At 42.9% G+C, this 24,632-nt stretch overlaps 2 protein-coding genes across 2 annotated transcripts; both read left to right on the forward strand.

The window, feature by feature from the left end:
* The first annotated feature begins 1,306 nt into the window (after window positions 1-1,306).
* Window positions 1,307-15,006, forward strand: rit1 (Ras-like without CAAX 1). Its single transcript, XM_076301382.1, has 6 exons — window positions 1,307-1,440; window positions 4,423-4,512; window positions 8,377-8,433; window positions 9,632-9,705; window positions 10,457-10,648; window positions 11,455-15,006. The coding sequence occupies exons 2-6, from the start codon at window positions 4,431-4,433 to the stop codon at window positions 11,683-11,685; spliced, it is 636 nt and encodes a 211-aa protein (XP_076157497.1). The 5' UTR covers window positions 1,307-1,440; window positions 4,423-4,430; the 3' UTR covers window positions 11,686-15,006.
* A 206-nt stretch (window positions 15,007-15,212) lies between these two features.
* pex11b (peroxisomal biogenesis factor 11 beta) lies at window positions 15,213-19,662 on the forward strand. Its single transcript, XM_076301383.1, has 4 exons — window positions 15,213-15,684; window positions 16,062-16,177; window positions 16,876-17,077; window positions 17,740-19,662. The coding sequence occupies exons 1-4, from the start codon at window positions 15,629-15,631 to the stop codon at window positions 18,197-18,199; spliced, it is 834 nt and encodes a 277-aa protein (XP_076157498.1). The 5' UTR covers window positions 15,213-15,628; the 3' UTR covers window positions 18,200-19,662.
* The last annotated feature ends 4,970 nt before the right edge of the window (window positions 19,663-24,632 follow it).

Genomic DNA, 24,632 nt, shown 5'->3' on the forward strand with positions numbered 1-24,632 from the left:
ACACAGTGAGGTGAAGCACACACTAATCCCGGCGCAGTGAGCTGCCTGCATCAACAGCGGCGCTCGGGGAGCAGTGAGGGGTTAGGTGCCTTGCTCAAGGGCACTTCAGCCATGCCTACTGGTCAGGGTTCGAACCGGCAAACCCTCCGGTTACAGGTCCGAAGTGCTAACCAGTAGGCCACGGCTGCCCCATGTGGGTGTTTCTTCTGTGGGAAATTTAATTATCTCCAAACACACATTTAAAATGGTTGATACACTCATTAATATGTCTTGAAACAAAGTATGATACTGGGCACAATTGCATGACATGGAATATTGTTGTGGAAATGACCTCACTTTGTGGTGGAAATGACTGTGATGGAAATGACATTCTCACAATTTTCAGCCATATATAATCACATTCCATTGACATGCCCACATACTTTTGTACAATGTATCCAAAATACACACAATATGCTTTTTTCACTTATTTTGCATATTTTGACAAAGTTACAGCTGTGGTGGAAATGACGTCGAATAAAAATACTTTATTCTCCAGTGATGGTTACAATTATTTTTCTTCAGTTTCCGATCACCATATGTCTCTGATATTTGGCATCAACCTTCCCCTTTACTAACACTATGTTTTCCCTTAGTAAATAAAATTTTTTAGGTAAAAAGCATTACTGGAAATAGTTTGTGTGGTGGAAATGACGGAAAACCTGGGGACACTGATGTTTTCCTTAAAAAATAGTATAAATATATTATTTGCATTAGAAATTGAAATGGTATGTGTTTATTTAACTCTTTCTTGCAACAGACATGGTACAAAATCATCTAGGTTTAATTTGTTTTTAGTGTATTTTAACAGTTAAAGGTTACAAGTCTGGGTTGGGGACAAGCTCAAAACAGCCAAATCCACTGATAAAAGCCCCTAAGAGCAGTATTTCAGAATATATAGGCATGATTAATTTTTTATAGGATGCTGGGGATCTGGCCTTTGCAAATTTACATGATTGAAACAAAAATATTATATTTTTCCACAAAAACAACCACAAGGACAAAAGTGCCTGGAGTTGGAGAAACACCCATGTATTACAATATATGATTATATTTATTACCATATTTTAACAATGTAGTAGGCTAAGGTATGCAATGAGGTTGGCTACTTTTGGTAGCCATCACCATATGCTACAGTGGCTGACAAAACTGACCAATAGAAATGTCAAGGTGACCGACTGTGCCCTTGCCTGGGTCAAGGGCTGCCATCATACAGTACTCCAGCTTCCTGAATCGGCTGAGACCGTAAATCTGCGGGCAGTAGGACCCTACAGGCTAGTGACACTCGCACCAGTGTTTACAGTGAAAGATAAGTGTGGCAAGAATAATCAAACATCAAACGATTTATGCCCGTCGCATCTGTATTCGGAAAATGATGAAGTCGACAGTTCTGTGACACAAGTAAGTTTATCGGTTCTTTTTAAATATATTAATGTTGGAAATTGCTTTAGCATGTAGGAGAGCACTGTTTTAGCTGTAATAAAGTTTTTAATAATTAGCTTTGAAGTTAGCAAGCTAACTTAGGCTATTCATTCTAGTAGAAAACGACTTGAGGTTGCATTGTTAGTTACATAAACAATTATTTTGACATGAAGCTGCACTCACAACTCGTACCCATAATGTTTCGAATGAGCATTTTACAGACTTGTAAATGAAAGCTCTGTTTTGTTAAATTCGTTACAAGTCTCAACTACTATTTCCTATAAGTGTTTTTCGATACACTGAAGTTAAAATGTTTCTCCGTAACGATACATAGCTGATACAGCGGCTCTCTCACTTCATTAACGTTAGATGCACAAGTGTTACAATTTGCAGAAAAAAATGAGTCTTTAAGTTCCCTGACCACACTTTGGATGTAACCTCTTAAGTCGTGTTTTTGAAGCATTTACACAATGCCTCATAAGATAAAACACACAGTAGGCTAAAGTTAGGCTACACCAGGGTCACAATCACCTTGTATTGACCCTGGGCAGAAATTAATCGTTCAGTTATTCGCCTTGTATATTGCAACTACATGACAATAGACTAGCTCATTACAATTTGGAATATTTGTTTGCTATGGGCATAACTTAGTTTAGTTACATGGAATTTACACGTCGTGTTATAGGCCTAATGGCCTTTGTAATAAGGACCAATGTTCAGGTTGGGATTTTAATTGCTAACGATGTGATACATTCCCCATTTGCACTTGAAACTGCATAGGCCCAGCCAAACCACAAGTCCGGGGCCTCTCCTAAAACCGTGGCTCCAAAGAATGCAGAGTCCTAAACGGGAAGTGAAGAACGTTTCACTCCGTAGAACTCTCGGACTATGGTTCTCACGCCTTTTTCTCAGGGAACGATGCAAGGTTCTTCTAATGAAAATACTGATATCGTGCCTGATACTTTAAATGCCACCCAGACAGATCTAAAATAGCGTATAGTTCACTATCTCTGGGCCCAGGAATATTCAGGAATTGCATCCAACATAGACTATGCATAGACATAGTCACTGTGCAGTGGTCATACATTCCCGTATTCCCTGGTCGTCGTTCAGCACGCTATTTTTGTCTTGCCTATAGAGTCTTGTTAACATGTGCTTAAGATCTGCACATAATAGAGCTTTTGTACAGTTAAGCACAAAACTTAATTGTGCCATTAACAAATAAGAAAGTCGTCCTTTGACTTAGGACTGAAGCAGAAGGACCCGTTTTGACTGCAGTAGCCTACAAAAAAAAAGTCACTAAAATTGAATTATACGAATAGTTTGTGTTTGGACTACATTTCTACTACTTTTTAAACAGCATGTAGTCTTGACATGATTATGGTAATGAATTTCAATTGAAATACCCCCAGTCATGGTAGCAATTGTCTCTTTCATATTGTTTGCATAGAATTTATTAGATTTTAATGTGATAGTCCTAGTTAAATAAGGTTTGTCAATACATCATAATTCATTTTACATCCTTTCAAACAGTTTGCACTGTGTGGACATTCTAGAACTGGAGGTGGAAGTGAATTAACTGACTCACACTGTTTCTCAGCAATACTTATAGACCTAATCTTTCACCCATTTAGTGTAATAACGCTCTGCGAGAGACGTCAATCTTGGGTAAATGTAATCTATTTAAAGGCATTACGCTAGGGCAGAGCCCTACAAACAGCAAATAACTGTACTTTGTTAAGTCATAGTAAGGGTCTACTCTGCGTTCCATGTTTGGTGTTGCACTCTGTGTTCCATATCGGATTCCTGTCATACAGCTGAGACTGGAGCCGGTGTTGGCCCAGAACCCACCCGGGTGTGGCCCGGATCCAGAATAAGCTATTAACCGAGACTGGCAGTTGGCACCAATCATTGCCTCTTGTGTTCAGTAAGCCACTATTATTGAGTTCCACTTTTGGAACAGTGTGTGTGTATGTGTGTGTGTGTGTGTGTGTGTGTGTGTGTGTGTGAGTGTGTGTGTGTGTGTGTGGGGGGGGGGGGCATCAATTTATGGAACAATAGGCTACATGTCACATGGAACAAGTCTCTCTTTTCTCCCTTCATTGGGTGTGCGGATAGCAGGTGGTTCTGGAAAAGTGTTTGATGCTGACATATTTGATGCACACTAAAAAATCCGGTTCTGATTATGTATCAGTACTAAGCCTTTCTATGGAACCAGAACCAAGCGGAACCAGAAACCAGTCGAGCCGGATCTACATGCATTTTATTCTTTAAATTTGGCTCTGATGTTTCGGTTGAACACCCTATGTTGTATGTCGTGGGATATGTTAGTCACCTGAGAGACTCACAATGGACCTTTTTCACAGCAGCCATGTTTGAAATGAAATATATGGCAAGGCCAGGGACTGAACAGAGACTTCATTAACGTAATCAGTATCACTTGTGCTTTCCCTACTGTTTCATGTCAAAATGGTTGCTGCTGTGAAAACGGTCTGTAGTGGAATGGCAGGGATACATTGGGGAAAGTTTTTTTCTTTCTTTCTTTTTTTCTTTTTTTTCTTTTGGCCAGCTGTTGACAAACTGCATGGCCTTTGTGTGGAGCAAGCCAGAGGAGCATCACACTGTCACATGAACAGTGTGCCACAGATGAGTCACATTTCCGTTTGTCTGCAAATCAAACAGACAATTTTAGAACTCTTAGCCTGGGCTGTGTCACAAGCTGAGAATAGAATTAGAGTGTCACCACTGACGATACTGATGCGTTTGCACAGTATTCCTTTGCATAAAGAAGTTAATGTTTTTTTTTCTGTTTGTCTATGTGCGTGGGTCCTGCTTGTTTGTGTGTGTGTGTTTGTGTGTGTGCATTTGTGCCTGTGTGTGTGTGTGCGTGTTTGTGCCTGTATGTGTGTGTGTGTGTGTGTGTGTGTGTGTGTGTGTGACTGTGTGTGTGTGTTTTCCCAGTCATTTGAATGGAGTCCTCACGGAGTCCTGGGGGTCTCTCCCGCGAGTACAAGCTGGTGATGCTGGGAGAGGGAGGAGTCGGAAAGAGTGGTAAGTGTCCTTTTGTCACACACACACACACACACACACACACACACACACACACACACACACACACACACACACACACACACACACACACACACACATACACACACTCACCTAAACCCATACACATACAAGGCAGTATAACCACACACTCATGGGAAGAGTAACACAATAATGCATACATATTCACACACACACACACACACATACACACACTCACCTAAACCCATACACATACACACACGACTATAACCACACACTCATGGGAAGAGTAACACAATAATGCATACATATTCTCACACACACACACACACACACATACACACACACACACACACACCTAAACCTAAACCCATACACATACACATACACACACACACGGCACTATAACCACACACTCATGGGAAGAGCAACACAAAAATGCGTACATATTCATTCATCACTCTCATTCAATGTCTCGATTGGCGTACTTCCGTGAACACTTTCATTCTGTCGCTACTATTCACTACTGGCGGAGTGCGTACATTTTAATAGAGTAGTGTTTTTTCTCATATCGAACACCAACCACGTGCACTTAAAGTGTAATTTCGGCAAAAATTCACCCCAGGATGTTTTTCTGCATTAAAACACATCAAATAAGCAGTGGAGGCAGTATTTTTCGTTGATCAACCACTACAGAGCTTGGCCTGGTATATGCTATATAACCCCAATCGCAAACAGTGGATTACACTTTAATGGAAATGACATTCACAACATTTAAATATAACTTTATTGATGTCCTACATTTAATAGTGACATGGTTGTACTGTGTCAAAACAACTACGATTACCACGAGATTAAAAATACTACATCCCTTCCACATTTTTAAAACTCAATTTTTCAAAACTCTACACACAAAACCCAGAATTGCTCACACAAAATGCATAATGCCTCAAATCTCCAGTAAAATGACTCTCAACATTCCAAAGGTAAAGATTTAGCAGTTAAAAATGTAGCAGTTAAAAATGTAATTTGGTTAATTCTGATTGATGGCTGGAAAACAGTGCTGATCTGAACATGATCTGTGTTAAGGCCAACACCCACTGGTGACGACTTTCGCGTCTATGGATTTAACGCTCAAGAGACAGAGCAACCCTCTAAACAATTTTCTAAACTTTGGCGTCGACGTGCATCAGATGCCGCCAATGGACTTTGCTCCATTAACAATAATGGAGTTCTAAACTTTGTCGTCGTTTCAAGACGACCTGACTTGGGGGTCTGGGAGGCTGAGTTTTTGTGATTGAAGTGCTTATTTTGAATATTAATCAATAGTGACCTTTTTTGGCCATGAATGCATTTGTGGGTGTCTTGCTTTGGACATTTATTTGTTTTGTTGTCTTGTATGTCTTGGTGTCACGGGTACGCTGGCGACTACGCCGCTCCGTCCAGCATTTTTTGTATTTGTTATTTTTTAAATGTATTTGTCATGTCTTGATGTCATGGGCACGCTGGCGACTACGCCGCTCCATCCGGCATCGTTTGTCTTGTTATGTGTCTTGTTTGTTGGATCGCTTTGGGTTGCACTCTGTGCATGTTAAATGCGCTTTAAAAATAAATCTGACTTGACTTGACTTGACATTTGGAAATCTCTACAAAATTCAGCTAGCAGAGTTTCTACAGGGTGTTTGTTCCATCTAGTACAGTCTAACTGAGTAAACCCCATATTTCACTTTCATAAATGCAGTTGGTTGGATGATGTCAAATATGGACCAGATTTTAATTGGAAATGTCTTATTTGTTTATATTTATTGCAGAACATTCTCTTCAGGCTTTTCCTTTTAGTGCATTCACTTTGAGACCAAGTTTCCTGAGGCATGTTTTACATTTTAAACAAAGGTAATAAGCCCAATTTCACAAAATGGGGCCACTGTGTAAATCAACTTCCTGTGGAACAGCACAGTCCCATAGACTGTAAAAGGAAAGTCTACAGAAAAGACAAAAACAGGAAGACGTTTTATCCTGCCAATTAAGGTGTCATTAATATCAACGAGGCTGGTCACATAGACACTGTGAAATTCGTCCATTCTCTTGGACAGCGTTGCCTTGAGTGAAACGTTGTGTGGTTCCTTAAGGTCTGGGTTGATTTTGGAAGGTCATGACTTTTGATTTGTCTAAATGGGCTGTCAGGGCCTAGTTCTGACAGTACGGCTCTAGCAGGTCCAGGTGCTGCTGTAGCCCGTGTTCAGTGGGTGACAGCAGCACCAGGTCATCTGCAAAAAGCTTCTCTGTCCAGCAGGGTGAGCCCATGTATTGCAGATTGTTCCAGTAACACTGCAAATTCATTAATATAAATATTGATCAAACTGCAACCCTGTCTCGACCCATGCCCTTGAGTGAAGTATTTAGTTCTTTTGTTGCCAGTTTTGACTTCTCACTTGTTGCCCAAATATATTGATTGGATGATGTCATTCATTTTACCCCCTACACCACTTTGGAGGATTTTGAATTGATCTGTAGTGCGGTAATTGGGTATTGTTAAGAAGCCAATTTGACTTGACATTAGTGTTCAAAAATGAAGGCCTGTAAACGGGGATTGAGGTTACTGCTCACACAGATACCTCTTTAATTAGTAGACATCAAGGAAGCAGCCATCTTGAAGAACTAGATTTAATAATTTGAGAAGGGCCCTTTGTAGTATGGGTGGACTGGAATTGTAAGTTCATCCGTGGAGATGCCATTACCAAGGGGATTTTGGTTAAATTTAACGGCATCTACTGGGTACACACATTTTTAAATGCTGTTTATGTAAATTTGTGATGTGGTCCAACATAAGTAGCATAGGTTCTAACTATCCCTCAACTATAAAGAGTTAGTTTGGAGAGAGTTTTGTTGTTGCTCTCTCCCTCTCTCTCTCTCTCTTTCTCTCTCTCTCTCTCTCTCTCTATCTCACTCTCTCTGTCTGTCCAACTGTTTGATTTCCCTAAATACTTTTTTTTATCTCCATCTCTCTATTTGATCAGGGACAGCTCACACTGACCAGATTAATTAATCTCTTTCTCTCTCTCTCCCTTGATCACTTTGTAATGTACACACACACACACACACACACACACACACACGCACACACACGCACGTGCACACACACACACACACGCACGCACGTGCACACACACCCACACCCACACGCCTGCGCTATAAGGGTGTTGACTCTCTGCTGCATTAGGCATGGGTGTGGTCAAAGGTCTGTTGCCGAGAAAACACGGGAGCTTGGCAGCCCATGCTGGATACTGTTGCCACGGAAACCAAGGGAGTTCACCTGGTGTAGATATATATATATATATATATATATATCACACGAAGAGACTGCTGAGGGAAAGGAGGGGGAGAAGAGACAGACAGGCTCTCCTGAACCTAAGTAACCCCACTGTCACCATGGAAACGAGATGTGCCATACATTCTCACAGCAAGAGGGATGTGTGTGTGTGTGTCTGTGTGTGTGCGTGAGTGTGTGTGTGTGTGTGTGTGTGTGTGTGTGTGTGCAGCAGTACGAAGAGCTGCCTGAACAGGGATTAAAGAGACAGAGGGAGGGAGGAGAGGAAAGCAGACTTTCATCTTCTGAGCTGCACCAGATTATGTAATAAAGTTTCTTTATCTCCCTTTTCTTGACTCTCTCTCCCTTTCTCTCTTTCATTCTATACCCTTTCTCTCCCTCTCTCTCGCTCTCTCCTTCTGTCTCTATACCTCTCTCTGTTTCTCTTTCCTTCTCTCCCTCTCTCTCCTTTTCTCCCCCTCTCTACACCCCTCTCTGTTTCTCTTTCTTTCTCTCCCTCTCTCTCCTTTTCTCCCCCTCTCTACACCCCCTCCCCCTCTCTCTCCCTCTTTCCTCAGCTATCATCATGCAGTTCATCAGCCACAGGTTTCCAGAGGATCACGACCCCACCATAGGTGAGAGCTCTCTAAGTCCTCCGCTCATCACAGCCCTGCAGCAGCCTACACAGTACAACGAACCTCACGCTGGCCACTTTCCCCCCTGTGGATAAAATAAGAATATATCTCATGTATATAAACATGTATTTTAATGGACATATTGTGTAAGATATAGCATCACTTGTGTTGCAGTACTATAATTAAGTCATCCTTAATTTGTACCTCAGGTTAGTTGCTAACTACATTTCACTGACTTGATGCCGGTACTCTGATATGTCGATAAAATAACTGATCTAATGTTATATTAAGCATAAACAGTGTCTCTGTCGGGTCACAAAGTTGGCTTGGTTGAGGTGGTATTTAGCAGATGCTTTTATCCAAAGCAAACGCTGGCCTACTGATTGTCAAGCGGTGACGTTACCACGGTGACGTTGCCACTGTTCCACCACGCCTGCAAATCAAACAGACAAAGTGGTCAACTTGTGGCTTTGTCCAGCACCAACCCAGACAACCGTACCCACCAAAAGTGCATTGCATACCAGTATAATTAATATGCCAGACCACAATGCATATGAGATGCAGGTATTAAATAACAAGACTGTTATTAGAAGTCTATGAATATAACACTTTATGACAATTGAATGACAACATTAGTCTCATTATGTAATATAGTCACACCTCAGACACTGATGGATGTATTGGAAAGTGCCTGTGAGTGCTACCTTTTACTAAGTAGTGTGCCTGATATTCTCAGTGTGTGTAGGAAATCTGTCTGGCAAATCTGTTGTTTTTTTATTATTCAGGCAAGCTTTTTTATTTGTCCTTCCTCATCGTAGACGCTTAGCTCAATTTGTTGGTTAACCCAGCAGTTACGTAACACACACACAGACACACACACACACACACACACACACACACACATTTGGCAAGGACATGCAGCCATTATTTCCGTGTTGGAGCGTGAAGCCTGATGTGTTAGTTAGAGGAGATTGCTCTATGTGTGTGGATGCAGTTTGCAATCACTACAGAGTCAAAGATTACTAGCAAGTCAAATGCACAGATACAGGTGGTAGCCGTACACTAAAACAGATGACACGTTTAACAATCAGTGTGTATGTATCTGTGTGCGTCTGTAACATGTTTGTTTGTCTGTGTGTATGTGTGTTTGTTTGTCTGTGTGTACGTGTGTTTGTTTGTCTGTGTTTGGTGTTCTCAGAGGATGCATACAAAACTCAGATACGCATCGATGATGAGCCTGCCAACCTGGACATCTTAGATACAGCTGGACAGGTACATCTCTCTCTCTCTCTTTATTTCTACCTCTCGTTTTATCTCTCTCTCGACCTCTCACTCTCTCTCTTTCTTCTCTCTTCCTCTCTATACCTTTCACTCTTTCTTTCCCTATCTATCTCTTTCCACTTCTCCCTCTCCCACTGTAACTCACTCTCTCTCTCATTTTCCTGTTGTCATCACAACCACTCAATTTATCTTTCTCTCTCTTATTTAACTCCATGTTCATGCGCTATTCCTTGTATTTTGTACACCACATCACTTTTACTGTATGAAATATCAGCCCTCCTACTCATGGTGTATTAAACATGTTTATCTTAATGAAATTAGGACAGATTGTCTCATTACACAATGGTCCCCCCCATATTTTGGTTCTATTTTGAGTTGCTTCTGTAGTCACTCACTGTCCTTAACCTGTGTCATTGCTCATCCTGTCTCAAATGCCTATTTAGTCCTGTGTGACAAATGTAAGAGTCTGTGTGAATGAAAAGTGTATAAATGTATTTTAGGATTTTAGCAGGTGGGCTATAAATACAAACACCTGGACTGTGTGTGTGTGTGTGTGTGTGTGTGTGTGTGTGTGTGTGTGTCTGTGTGTATGTGTATATGTGTGTGTGTGAGTGTCTTATGTGTGTGTGTTTAAGTTAATGTGTCTTTGTGTCTATGTATGTGTCTGTGTCTATGTATGTGTCTATGTCTATGTATGTGTTCTATGACGTGCGATTGTTCTGCGCGGTTCTGTTCGCTGCAGGCCGAGTTCACGGCGATGCGGGACCAGTACATGCGTGCAGGCGAGGGCTTCATCATCTCCTACTCCATCACAGACCGGCGTAGCTTCCAGGAGGCGCGCCACTTCAAGCAGCTCATATACCGCGTGCGCCGCACCGTTGACACGCCTGTCGTGCTCGTCGGCAACAAGTCTGACCTGGCACACCTCCGACAGGTGTGTGTGTGTGTGTGTGTTTGTGTGTGTGATGGCCCACTTGTATGCAGTCTCTTGGCGGTTTGTTGATGCAACACTTAGTCATTCACACACAGGTTCACGTCAGTCAGTCACACAGATGCACATAAAAGCCCCTCTGACACTCACACTCACACTCACACTCTAACTTCTCTGTGAAAACGTAGACAGTCAGTGGTAAAAAACCCAGTATGTCTCAACCACAATGAAACTGATTCTATTTAGATACATGTAGTTTTGTTGCAACTGATTTAACTTAGATAGTAGATTTCAATCCGATGATGCAATGCAGCCAGCCTCCCACACTACCAACAAACCACATTAAAATATACAAAATAATTAAACATTTAACAAAAAAAAATGTTTAAATGCATATGGCAGGTCAAGTACACTTCTTTACTGCCATGCATATGATGTTGGGTAAATGGATGAAAAATACAGTCTGGTCAGTCAGTTTTGAGAACTGGGATTGATTTTGGACTATGGAAGTTCCTGAGTGTGCATTTCAATTTACTATAGTCTTATCCTCTCTTACAAGTTCCTTTATCTTCTCTTGTTTTATATATTTATTTATTTATTTTATATTTAAAGTATTTACTGTTTTAGTCCCTTGTAAAGCACTGTGGATTGCCTCTGTGAATTAAATGTGCAATGCAATTTATTGATTAGAATGTATTCATTATTAATTGTTTATTTATAATATTTAAATTATTAAATTATGATGTATTATTATTAAAGTATTTAATAATAATTTGCTTTTCCTTGCATTTCCTCCTCCAATTCCGCAGGTGTCGATAGAGGAGGGCCGTGAGCTGGCGCGAGAGTTCCAGTGCCCGTTCTTCGAGACGTCGGCGGCTTTCCGCTACTACATCGACGACGTGTTCCTGGCGCTGGTGCGTCAGATCCGCCAGCGTGAGGCGGAGGTTGTGCGGGACGGCGAGCGGAAGACACGCCGCAGCCACTCCTTCTGGAGCCGTCTCAAGTCGCCCTTCCACAAGAAACAGCAGTCCGAGCACTGACTGACCCACCCACCCCCGCACGGCCTGATGGGATACCGTTGCCCTCCACACAGGGATGGGTTTACCGTCAGTGTCCCCCAGGATCTCCATAAAAATGCTTCCTTTGAGAGGAGGCCCGTGACTGTTACCTAATGTAGTATAGAAGTCCTTGCGATAACACACTCCCAATCATTTCATTCTTGATTAGCTGTCAGCCTGTTCGACAGGCATTAATATAATGTGGCAGATACGTGCCACAGTAGCTATAGGCTGACGACATACCGATTTGATAGTTAGTGATGATTTCATTGAATTGAAATGGGTGTCATTTCTTTGTGAATTTCTTGACTAAGTCCTTTTGTTAGAAGCTGGTGGGACGAGACGATGGGAGATAATGCTGTAACCTCACATCTAACGGGGATGTGTAAGTGCTGACTCTGAAGGAATACACAGAAGGACAGACAGAGATAGAGAAACTATTTCTTTAATGATGAAGGAAGAAAATAAATATGGAAGGCAAGAGAAAGTAAAGAGTAAGTGAAAGAAAGAAAAAAAAGGATCTTGAAAGACTTGATTGAAGAATCGATCGGCTTGTGATGGCAAACCAGAGTTTGGTCTGGAGTTTGGTCGCGCCATGGTTGGGCCAACAGTTGGGCTACACCAGCCCGGCAACTGAAGCGTCACGTTAGCTGAGCGTAAAAAAGTAGTTTCAGAAGACTGGTCAATTTCTTTTCAAATGTACGCGCCGCTATCACGTCTGGTGTAGCCAGTTCCATAGATTACAGTGGAAGCTAAATCGCCTTATTCACCCGGCGGCAAGAACGAGACTAAAGGGTACACTTGCCATTTTACCTCAGTCCAACAGATGGTGGTGGTAATGCACTCTGTTTGCAAACTGCTAAAAAAACCTCACTGAAGAAGAAGAACAGGCCAGTGAACCCATAGATAAATATAATAAAGGCTAGATGTCTCGTACAATGACAGGTAGTGACCTGAAGGTGTCATTGTTATGGCCTGGGGGCATTGTTCTGCCTTTAGTAGAAGAAGAGATATATACAGCGGATGTATGTGGTAAAAGTTAAGTTTAATAAACCGAACACTGAGGAACTCACGTGTGTAAGTCAAGTCCAGATTATAGCTATGTTAATAATGTTTGTAAGAAACCAAACCGTTTGTAAATCCATCAAGATTTCAGCGAGATAAGAGTATTTGTGTTCATGCAGATCACTCACCTTACATCAGGTACCACAGAGCCCACCAGATAGCTTGCCTGTGATAAGATGGCCGCGGGTGATGTCGTTAGAGACTCCGCCATAAGACATCTAGCCTTTATTATGTATATCTATGAGTGAACCCTTCTTTTTTGGTGAACCTTTTTTTTCGGCAGTTTGCAAACGGAGTGCATTACCACCACCATCAGCTGGACTGAGGTGCAATGGCAAGTGTACCCTTTAGCCTCGTTCTGGCCGCCGGGTGAACAAGGCGAATTGTTGCAGCATACATCCGCGAATGGAACGCTTCAGTTACGTGCCTGGGGTAGCCTGCCTGTAGGACTCAAAGGCCACTGGGATACTGAGGGTGGACACGCTATTCACCTTTTAAATATGGAGTCCTTAATTACCTTGATTATTGTCAAATTCCGCCTTTTTTGTCAAATTCAAGGATATAAACTTAAAAGTAAATGATTTAAAGGTGCCATGTGGAGGATTTGGGGTGATCTATTATAATGGTATATATATATATACTAGGGCTGTCAATCGATTAAAAAAATTAATCGAATTAATTACATACTCTGTGATTAATTAATCTTAATTAATCGCATATATATAATTTTTGCTGTGAAAGTATTTTAAAAATTTAAATTCAAATGAATCATTGAATAATCAGCATTAGTGACATTAAAGTTCAAAAACTCTTTTATTATTATTTTCACTGTTCAAATAATGGCCATAATAATCTATGATATGACCTAATATGCTGAGGAAATCAATTCAAAAGTGCTTCGGGAAGAAGTTTTTTTTCACATACAAGGCATTTCAGGCGACAGATATAACCTAGGGGACACAATGAACACTCCTGAATGTCAACACTATTTCTTTGCATTGATGTGCGACTTTAGAGTTGACAAACTCCGGTGATATGCGAATTCCTTGCTGCAGACATTGCAGAGCGCTTTATTTTAATCAACACTTTATTTTTATCAACATCAGGCCGTTTTTTAAAAGTAAATGTTCCAATCAATGATCTAGGCAGCACATTTTCTTCTCTCTCCTTCATTTCACAGTCTAATGGTTACTGACTAGAATGGCTCGGGGTCAAAGGTCATACGGAATCGAATTAATTAATAAAAATTAATCAGTTATTTTGACAGCCCTAATATATATACATTATATACAGCTCTGGAAAAAATTAAGAGACCACTGCACATTTTTCTGATGTCATTCTACGGTTGCTGAGTGACTTTCGAATGAATTGACGGTCATATTCAAATTTGCAGTGGTCTCTTAATTTTTTCCAGAGCTGTATATATATATGTTTGTGTGTCTATAATGATGGAGAATTACGAACCGTGTTTTCGTTAGCCCTTCATATCTATATAAGGAATGGGTTCTTTCCACAGGGTCTGCAATGTTATGCCACCATGTTTGTACAGAACAGAATAGCCAAACCATAGCATTGGCTCAAGGGAGGGCCTTTCGCATTTTCACGGCACTTGATGGCCATTGAAGGCTATCCTATGCACTTGGATAGGGAGGGGTATTCAGTTGGTTGCAATCAGCACCCTCGCCACTAGATGCCGCTAAATCCTACGCAATGCACCTTTAAACAAGTCACAGACTTTGAAGGTGCAGCTCTAGGCAGATCAGGTCCAAGGTAATTCAGATGCAGATATAGAGGGATACATGCAAGAAGGAGAGAGTAGACTTCAGAGTCAACTACCATTGTGTACTCTTGCTTTCCGATCGGTGTAACTTAGGCTGGACCAGAGGGAGAACTTAACGGTGCACTCAGTGTTTTGTCAGTGTACGGGGTGATCACTTGAGGTCAACACTTGCTGGACAGTCCCAGTAATGTACTGTACCACTCCACAATGTTTGTGTGAATGTGATCCTGTAGTTTTTTTTTATCTACTTTTATTCCTGTTAGTGTACCTGCTGAGCGCTTATGACAGATGTGTATGAAACAATCTGGTCGTACCATGTGACAATAGATGAAAGGTTATCTATATCCCGACTTTGATGTTAAATGTGTGATTTTTACTTTTTTTATCATGATAGCGATTATATCCCTAATTTATTTTCATTTTAACACTCAAATAAAATGAATTCATGTTTTCCATAAGATTCATTGTGACTTTCTCCTTCATATTGTCATGTTGTATTACATTACAATGTCAAATATTGGCGCCATCGTGTGGTGAAAGTACAGACTTTGCGAGTGGTTTCCAACTTGGAGGAACTGAGATATTGCAAAATGCCCCCCAATTATGAGTGGTGAAATAGTGCAGTTGTTAGTTGATTCTAGAAGTGGCAGGTTTTGTTTTGCGAATTGTGAAATGGCGTTATGTAATGGCTGGATAATACCAGAGCCCGTCGATTAGACATTCTCTGATAATACGCCAATAGTACCTACTTGTCGCAAACATGGTTGTGGCGTTCTGAATGTCCCTTCGCGTCTCCCGTTCACGAGGAAAGGTAGCCAAATGCTAACAGACTAGCCAGTGAGTGTCAAGTCAACAACAAACTAAGTAGCAAGCGTGGCAAAGCAGTCTTTCTTGAGTTTTAACACACAGAAAGACACTGGACACGTCTGTTTTTTTAGCTGCTTACTGAGTAATGCAGACAGAATACACGGATTTGAGGTTAATACAAATTTAAGCAGGGCAATAGTTTCATTCTAGCGTTACCAGGCCTGGCTGGATTCGCGATTTTGCTTGCAAGACTGGACCAGTTAATCTCGAAGTATGGAGACTTGGGTCCGATTTAACTCACAGAGCCAAGCGAAAGAACGGCTGTGCAGGTAATGGACTTTTCTGTGCATGTACATGGTCATATCAGCTCAGCTCATATTATAGACAAACTTTTTCTCTGACCGCAGTAACTTTAGTTAGCCAACGTTAGGTCAATTCTGGTTGCTAACGTTAACTGCAGGTCACCCACTTGACTGACTGCCCGAGTAATGTTAGCCCATTTGTCCGACATAAACGTTTGGGATAGCAAGTTTAGCAACCGCTATTCTGTCATTTGCCTCCTATCATATAACAGTCGCCTGGCACTTTGCGTCTTATTGAATGTCATGACAGGTAAGATTAATAGATTTAGGCGAATTGACTGCCTAGTACGACACGGTAATACTTGGGGATGGGCCTGATAATCACAGCACGGTGCTTCCTACAGGGCTGCCCAGTATGCATGCACGCTTCTCGGGTACACCTTGCAGAGGGGGGGTGTTGGCACAGACCTCTTGATGACTGTCAAACAACTGGAGTCCCACATGAGCCTGACCAGGAAGTGTAAGTAAACACATTTCTGAATGCAAGGCAAGACCTTCCATGTAAGTTCATAACGTTAGTGTTAACGTTACCAGTGTCATAGTTCATACAAGACTGGCAATTTGTTACTACACTCTTAAAACGAATGTGTTGGAAACACAAACTTTGTTGTCCATAGGGATGTGTTAAAAACAACGCAAGTTGTGTTGTTTTCCACACATTCGTTTTAATAGTGTATGTCATCACAAACTTGACACACTTGGAACGCAGCCATAGAGACTACAGATTCATCAGTTATGGGCCTTCCTGAATAAAGTGTGTGTGTGTGTACGTGTGTGTACGTGTGTGTACGTGTGTGTGTGTGTGTGTGTGTGTGTGTGTGTGTGTGTGTGTGTGTGTGTGTGTGTGTGTAAGCACACATTGTATCTGAATCTCTTCCAGACAGTATTAATGAACCTATTAATGAACATATTTTGTGGAGAGATTATGCTAGAAGTTACTGTGGCTTGTTAAATAGCTGCCATAGCTGTGTGTGTGTGTGTGTGTCTGTGACCCTGTACTGTGTGTGTGTGTGTGTGTGTGTGTGTGTGTGTGTGTGTGTCTGTCTGTCTGTCTGTCTGTCTGTCTGACTGAAACATTGTGTTCAAGTTCAAGTGTGCTGGTGATCCTGAACTGTGTGTGTGTGTGTGTGTGTGTGTGTGTGTGTGTGTGTGTGTCAGTAATGCGATTGGGAAACTCGGCCGAGGCCTTGGAGGCAGCCAAGAGGGCAGTGCACCTGTCCGACAGCGTCCTGCGGCTCTGCATCACTGTAGCCCACCTCAACCGGGCCATGTACTTTGCCTGTGATAATGTCCTCTGGGCTGGCAAGACTGGCCTGCTGCCCAAACTGGATCAGAACAAATGGAGCCAGAGGTCCTATAGGTAAGGGGGTGTGGGGTGAGCGGGGGGGGGGGGTGAGCGGCGGGGTGTGGGTGAGTAGGTGAGCGGGGAGGGGGTGTAGGTGAGTGGGGGGCGTGGGGTGAGCGGGGGGGGTGAGTAGGTGAGCGGGGAGGGGGTGTAGGTGAGTGGGGGGCGTGGGGTGAGGGAGGGGGGGGGGTGAGTAGATGAGCGGGGAGGGGGTGTAGGTGAGTGGGGGGCGTGGGGGGGGGGGTGTGAGTAGGTGAGCGGGGGGGTTGGTGAGCAGGGGGTGTAGGTGAATGGGGGGTGTGGGTGAGTAGGTGAGCGGGGAGGGGGGGGGGGTGAGTAGGTGAGCGGGGGGGGGGGGGTGAGTGGGGGGTGGGGGGGGCTTCTTGTCCATGCAGATGTAATAACTGTCTGATGATGTGAGTTGTCTTTGTTCAACGTATTTGGTTGGTAGTAATTTCTTTCTTTCTTTCCTCCCTTTCCTTCTCTCCTTCCTCTATTCCTACCCTTTACATTAATGCATTCTCTCTTTCTCACCCTTCTCTCTCCCTGTCCTTGACTGTTACCTCTTTTCGCCCCCAACTCCCCCGTCTCTCTCTCTCTCTCTCTCTCTCTCTCTCTCTCTGACTCTGTCTCTGTCTCTCTCTCTTTCTTTCTCTAATATCCCCCTCGATTTGTAGGTATTACCTGTTTGCCCTCATTCTGAACCTGACTCGTGACGCGTACGAGATCGCCCTGCTGATGGAGCGTGAGTCTCGTAGTTGCAGTTCGGCCAAGGCCTCCCTCTCCAGCACGCCCGTCGCGCTCACCCCTGAGAACGACGATCTCCCCGCCACGCCGTCCTCCGCCTCCGGTTCCGCTTCGCCCTCCTCACAGCCGGCGATGTTGCTCCCGGTGGTCCCGTCCCTCCCAGCGCTCTCCCAGCGTCTGCGGCGACAGCTCCGCCTGCTGGCCGCCGTCCTGCGTAGCAACCCGCCGCTCCTGCTGGACCTGCTGAAGAACACGTGCGACGTCTTCATCCCGCTGGACCGCCTTGGCATCTACGCGACGGGCAACGGCTTCGTGGGCGCCTGCGGCCTGGCGTCCTCCGTCCTCTCCATCCTCACCATTCTCCACCCCTGGCTCAAGCTCAAGCCCTGAGCGCCGCACGTGGGCCAGACCCAGGCCGGAGCCGCGGAGCAGCTCCCAGAGCTTTGGGTGAACCTGGGCAGGGGAGGAGGAAGAGAAAGAAAGTTGAATGGAAGTGCAGAAGTGTCAGGGATGAGTTTTGGATTTTTTTTAATTCGTTTTATTTTTTTATTTTATTTTTTTTTGGGGGGGGGGGGGCGACATACAGTAGGTCTAATTGAAAGTTTGTGTGTGCGAGTGTGAGAGAGAGTGTGTGTTCCCCCCCCTTCACATCGCTCTCCCCTTGCAGCTTGGCTCACTGTCACACTGCTGGACTCCACACAAACCCTGAAAACTCTTTTAACTTCCCGCTTCTACTTAGCATGTCTAAAACGCTCCTCTTCATGCAGCAAAACCATCCCGCGCCAACCCCACGCTCTGACCACATCTCCCCTCCGAATGCCTGTAGGTGTGTGGTGGATGCATTTATTCCCAACGGGAAGAAGGTGGCCAGTGTGATTGAGTGAGTTGACTTGACTGTAGCTGCACTTACTCTTCATTACTAGACGCTACTTAAAGATCTTGGTCTTTGCTAAATTGAACTTCTCAGTCCTGCTAGTCTAACAACTAGACTTGTGTGCACATGACAATGATCCAACTGATCCATTTAAACGGTTAACTTGTTTGTTTGTTTGTTTGTTTGTTGGGGTGGGCACTATGAGCCATACTATGTACTGTGTCACGTAGCCATTGCTCCCAGTTGTATAGCTTAGTTCTTAAAGGAACACGGTAACGCTTGCCCTCCACCCCAGAGATAGATAAGAGGATACATACCCTTATGTGCAATAACCCAGTCTGACACTGTTAGCCTAGCTTAGCATAATTCACTTTAAGTGGGTTGTTCCAGTAAGCCAATAGTTAGCTTATAGCTAAAAAAAGGAGTTATAGGCTAACTGCCTTCACTTCCAGTGAATTAAGGTAGGCTAATGATCAAACTGGGTTATTGCACACACTGAGAAAAGAAGGATATGTATCCTGGGGTAGATGGCAAATAAGCAAATTTTTCAAAAAGTGTTCCTTTAATGAATGTATCAGGGAGTATGAGATGGGACCCCAGGAATTCCGTCTGTAGCTGCAACCACTTGTTTTAAGGATGAGTGTAAGATGGTATGTTGAATTATACGATAGACTGTTTCTGAATGATCTTTAGATTTTTGATTTTAGATCTCTGGACCTGTTTGTTGGATTACCTTTATACACAGTGAAAAGATGTTCATATTTTAGATGGAGCTGTTTACCTATATGAATGAAGTTCTTGTTTATGGCTTATGATATCATATGGATTGTTTTACGCATTAGGTTTTCTCTGATTTGCAGAAAATATTTTTGCATGTTAGCACCGAAACGAATGGCTTCCTCTACATTTGGAAGAAATATTGCATTTGAAATATTGCTAATTCTACTGATCAAAAATAAACAACAAAAAAAAACAGTGATCAAGTATGAATGATTGCTCAACATAATACTTTATGGTTCAGCTCTTTGGTTACATTTATTTGTTTGTTCCACCCAGTGGGAACGTATTTGTTTGTTTTCTCATGGTACTGGTTCTGAACAGCTCTGCAGCAGACCCCCCCCCCCCCCCCCCCCCCCTTTCAGGAGAAGATTACAGCTCATCCTAACTGCATGCAGGCATCTGACTGTGGCTTAGCATTGAGTGCTAACACTGAATCCGTGCTTTTTCTATTGTCATATTTCAATAATTTGCCATTCAAATTAGCAACACGGACCACGAGTGACAGAAAGAAAATAGAAACGCGGCGCCTGACAAAATTTCTGCTCAAAACGTTGTGCTGCATTGCACTGCACAGCAATGTTGCCTCTAGTTAGAACATTCCAATAGAAAACAATGTAATCAAACTGATTTAGCTAATGTTCGCTTGCATCGCATGCCGTTAGGACACGGTGTAACACTTACTCGGGGGTATTCCAAGAACGCAGATTAGTGACAAGCCTGGATTAGTAAACTCAGAGTAAGTGGTAATCCTCCAATAGAGGGGTCCCCTGACTTCATCCCCTGCAAAACAAAATCATAGAGCTCCTCGATTAGGATAAATACTGCTTTCTCTGAGTTATTGTAATTTTCCCTGAGGTTTATACATTGGTTTTGCAAAAATGTTTCAGCTATGAGGTTAATACACATGGTGGGCTATACATGGGAATGCATTTATTTTCTTCATTCTTCTTTATGATTAAAGCAAAATCTGATCCCAATTCATTGGGGTATTAGGCACTGCGTTTAATACATGGGTGCGGTTAATACATGGCTTTGTTTTTTTAATTAGCATAAAACACTGTCCTGCGGTTTATAGACAATGCGGCTAATACACAGGAAATTACTGTAACCAGGCTTGATTCTAATCTACATTCTTGAAATAGGAAAGCTTTGCTTAGGTCAACTCCTGAACAGTAGGTGGGTTTACATGGACAGTTTTTTTGTCATTCCGATTAAACTATTCCGTTTGAAGAACTCGTGCCATCTGTTTTCATGGGGTACGTTCTATTCCGATCAGGTGCTCTCAAGGACTTTAGAATCTTTGATCGGAATAGCCGTTGTTACCTACTTTTTCTTGAGAAAATACAGCAGGCAATCCAATTGACCGTATATATGGCTGTTCAATCGGAATAGGAACGCAATATACCACCTCTTTCAATTCTACTCAGATCAGGCATTTTTATTCCGATTAAGGTGTTTATATGAGAATTTCTATTCCGATTGAGCCGTTATTCCGTTTCTAATCAGATTAAGTGTCCATGTAAACGTAACTAGTGTTTCCTTTCCTGCCAAGATTTTCCTGGCACAGGATAGTAAAAACAGTGCTGTACTTCTACCATCCTAACCAGGAAAAAAGTCTTGGGTGTCATGGCAGTATCTTTATTGGATAGTGGTTGTGAACATGCTTTTGGGGGATGGCGAAGGGAACTTTTCAGTGCCCTCCAACTGACTCCAAGGTCATCTCCTTGACTCCAAGGTCATCTCCAGGCACATTGTCCCCAAAAGCACTGCTGTATGGCAACTGCTTAAGAGAGACCGACCGCCTCGAGCATGGTACAGGTCTCTTAATGTGTCGATGTGGTTATAGCATAGTAAGGCTTTAGGGGACTCTACTCTGACTGGTAAAGAAACTGTCTTGGATGGAGTTTGGAGAAGAGTTTTGTCCTCTGTGGAGAGAGAGAGAGAGAGAGAGATCTCTTCAGCCTTTTCAGCTCTCTTTACTGTTCAGTAATCAAAACTGATTTCACTGACCTGATCGGCTAACATTTTTATAATAAAAAAAATGGGAAAACATGTACTTTTGTCAGTGTCTCTGTCTGTAGTTTAATCTTTCTGCTTTTGCTTTCTTACCTCCCTTTCAAGTTTGTGAAAATGAGCCCAAAGAATTGCCTTTGAGAATTGACTAGTCTTACCTGCATATTTCTCTAAATGTGCAATCATCATCAAAGCCTTGTAAAATGAACTGAGCTTTTATCAGAAGTGGCTCTTGTTGACCAAGCTCTGCACTTTCTGGCTAGTTGTCTATGAATGCCACCATGTTATATGGCCACTAGATGGCACAGTCAGATTGTAAGTCACTGCACATTTTAATGATTAGTAGACCTATCCCACTGAACATCTACACAATCAACTATATCAGCAGCCATTTCCTGAACAATGTCCTTTTGTAATTATCAATATATTGAATCTAGACATCACTATACCCAATTACTTTTCGAATAGAGTGGAGATAATAACATCACATTTATAATCTATGGACACCTATGGCGCTAGCTGGGCTCAGTCAGACAACTGGACAGCACTCTGCACAAGTGGTGTATGTGTATGTGTGTGACAGGGAGAGAGAGAGAGGGTGGGGGGGTTCATCTGGATCTAGCGGTAACAAAAACTTTAATCATTCATACAATTCATAATCTCCCTGAATGAAAGTATAGTGAAATACCTACTTGTTGCTTTTGTTTGCTTTTCAAATCCTAAAACCGTGACCAAGTTGGTGACGTCTGTTTACAACGAGGTGTGTTATAAGAATGCATGGGTCAGGAGATGGGTATGAAAACATTACCAATTTGGAGTAAGCACTGACGCTCTGTGTTTGGAATGCCATTAGACATCATGTTTTGAATAGAAGGAGGGGCAGACGAAAGACCAAGAGGCTTCAATGAGCAACAGACCAGATTTGACCCTCAGTGTTGGCCAAAATTATGACTTTGATACCATACCATGCCTGGGTATCTTGATAACAATACTGAAACAATACACCACAGCAAAAAACATCAAAGAAGTAATAGAATAGGCCCAGACAACAGAATGTGGAATAACTTTTTTAAAGTAAATGTTTTCATTTCAGGGTAGTGCAAAGCCTTTCTAGTATGTATCTGGCAACACAAGTCCAGGCCTACCATGCATGGGCACAGGTTGAGAGAGCTCTCGCTAGTCTGTGTCTTGTCCTTGGGTGGAATATCATACCAACACTACTTACTCCTAATTTGCTCACATAATAAGTAAAATATCTATCTATCTATCGCTTCCTCTCTCTTCCTCGCTCTCCCTCTCTCTATTTATCTATCTATCTATCTCTCTCTCTCTCTCTCTCTCTCTCTCTCTCTCTCTATCTATCTATCTATCTATCTAGGCTGTTGGATCCTTTCTCAGTCACAATGATCTTCACAATGTAGGTGTCATGTGTGGGTTTGTGTGTGTTTTTGCATGTGTGCTCACCCTCAGTATGTCGCATGCGAATGCGCCAACCTCGTGTGTGTGTGTACGTGTGCGTGCCTGCGTGCATGTGTGCATGTGTGTGTGTGCGTGCGTGCGTGCCCTCCTGTCTTTTTCCCAGCAGTGTGAATCAGAGGCTAATTGCAGTCACATTCATCAATCTCTCATCCCCCACCCTTCCTTCTCCTACTCACACACACCCACACACACACCTTACCTTACACTCTCACATCATGCCCCAACCCTACACCTCACCTGCTCACCCCAAAATATCTCCACCCCCCCAACCCACCTCACACACACACTCTCACACAATCTCCTATCCTAATTGATACACACCTACCCCCACCCCAATCTCCACAACCACCACCAGTAAACGAGCCTGCCGGGAACCAATTACATTACCACCCACAATATTGCACCCTCTCTCTCTCTCTCTCTCTCTCTCTCTCTCTCTCTCTCTCTCTCTCTCTCTCTCTCTCTCTCTCTCTCTCACTTACACATTTTCTGTCACGTTCTCTGTCTCTCGTCCCTTCCATCCTATCTCTCTTTTTCTCTCAGTCTCTCTTTCCTTTCTTTATTCCTCTCTCTCTCTCTTTCTTTCTCCTGTACTCTCTGTCTCCATGTCTCAGATTTTCATAACCCACCGAATCTGTGGTTGTGGTTACATGCAGGGGAGTCATGATAGGTTTAAGAGCACATGGCTCTGGTTATAAGGAAATAAAATGTCTGTGCTGACATCTCATATATACATATGTGTGTGTGTGTGTGTGTGTGTGTGTGTGTGTGTGTATGTGGGTGTATATGTGTATGTGTGTGTTTTCAATTCTTGCAAAACTTTATAAAACCTTAATGTGTTTTGTCCACATGAAACATGATAGCATTGTGTCGACAGAAAATTTTAAAGCACACACATTCTTTTGTTCGAGCAACAAGAAAAGAGTTTGAGAGTGATACCATTGTTGTCCACCTCCACTTTTTTGTTTTTACGTTTACGTGTGTGTGTGTCGTTGTGGCACTGTGTGTGTGTGTGTGTGTGTGTGTATGTGTGTGTGTGTGTGAGAGAGAGAGAGTCACCCTTGGAGAAGATCTCTGCCATCGGTTGTCCCCTCCATCCCACACACATTGCATTGCCAAGCCACCCGTCTCCATGGTGACCCCTATCAACAGTGGTGCAGTGGAAGAAAGCCTCTTTTTGTGCAGTGCCAGATTTCAGATGGAAAACCTATCTGCATGCCCGCTGTTTGCACCTGAAGGACGTTTGTGTGTGTGAGTGTGTGTGTGGGTGTGTGAGAGAGAGTGTTAGTGTGTCTGGTTGTGTGTGGGCGGCACGTGTGTGTCGGGAAGTTGGTGGCATCTCAGGTTTTGCCACTTTGCCACCCCGAGGGGCACTAGGGAAACAGATAGTCATTGTACACTGCAGCTGGGAATGTGTATGTGTCCGGAAGTCCAGGAGGGAATGTGTGTGTGTGTGTGTGAGTGTGTGTGTGTGTGTTTGTGTGTTTGTGTGTGTGTGTGTCTCTCTCTCTCTTTCTCTCTCTCATTGTGTGTATGTGTGTGTGTCTGTGTGTGTGTGTGCATTCTTCATATCCAGTGTTGGGAAGGATACTTTCCCTAAACCTATTCCGTTACAGAATACAGAATACATGCCCAAAAATGTAATTTGTAACATATTCCGTTACGTTACTCAATCTG

The sequence above is a fragment of the Alosa pseudoharengus genome, unplaced genomic scaffold (genome assembly GCF_046254945.1).
Source record: "Alosa pseudoharengus isolate Yale_2024_CS ecotype anadromous, Long Island Sound unplaced genomic scaffold, YU_APseudo_1.1 YU_APseudo_1.1_scf_23, whole genome shotgun sequence".
Lineage (NCBI taxonomy): Eukaryota > Metazoa > Chordata > Actinopteri > Clupeiformes > Clupeidae > Alosa > Alosa pseudoharengus.

Coding starts and splice junctions, on each gene's coding strand:
- rit1 (XM_076301382.1), top strand. CDS start 4,431: ATGGAGTCCTCACGGAGTCCTGGGGGTCTCTCCCGCGAGTACAAGCTG. Junction 4,513..8,376: donor GGGAGGAGTCGGAAAGAGTG/GTAAGTGTCCTT, acceptor CTCTTTCCTCAG/CTATCATCATGCAGTTCATC. Junction 8,434..9,631: donor GGATCACGACCCCACCATAG/GTGAGAGCTCTC, acceptor TGGTGTTCTCAG/AGGATGCATACAAAACTCAG.
- pex11b (XM_076301383.1), top strand. CDS start 15,629: ATGGAGACTTGGGTCCGATTTAACTCACAGAGCCAAGCGAAAGAACGG. Junction 15,685..16,061: donor GCGAAAGAACGGCTGTGCAG/GTAATGGACTTT, acceptor TGCTTCCTACAG/GGCTGCCCAGTATGCATGCA. Junction 16,178..16,875: donor CATGAGCCTGACCAGGAAGT/GTAAGTAAACAC, acceptor TGTGTGTGTCAG/TAATGCGATTGGGAAACTCG.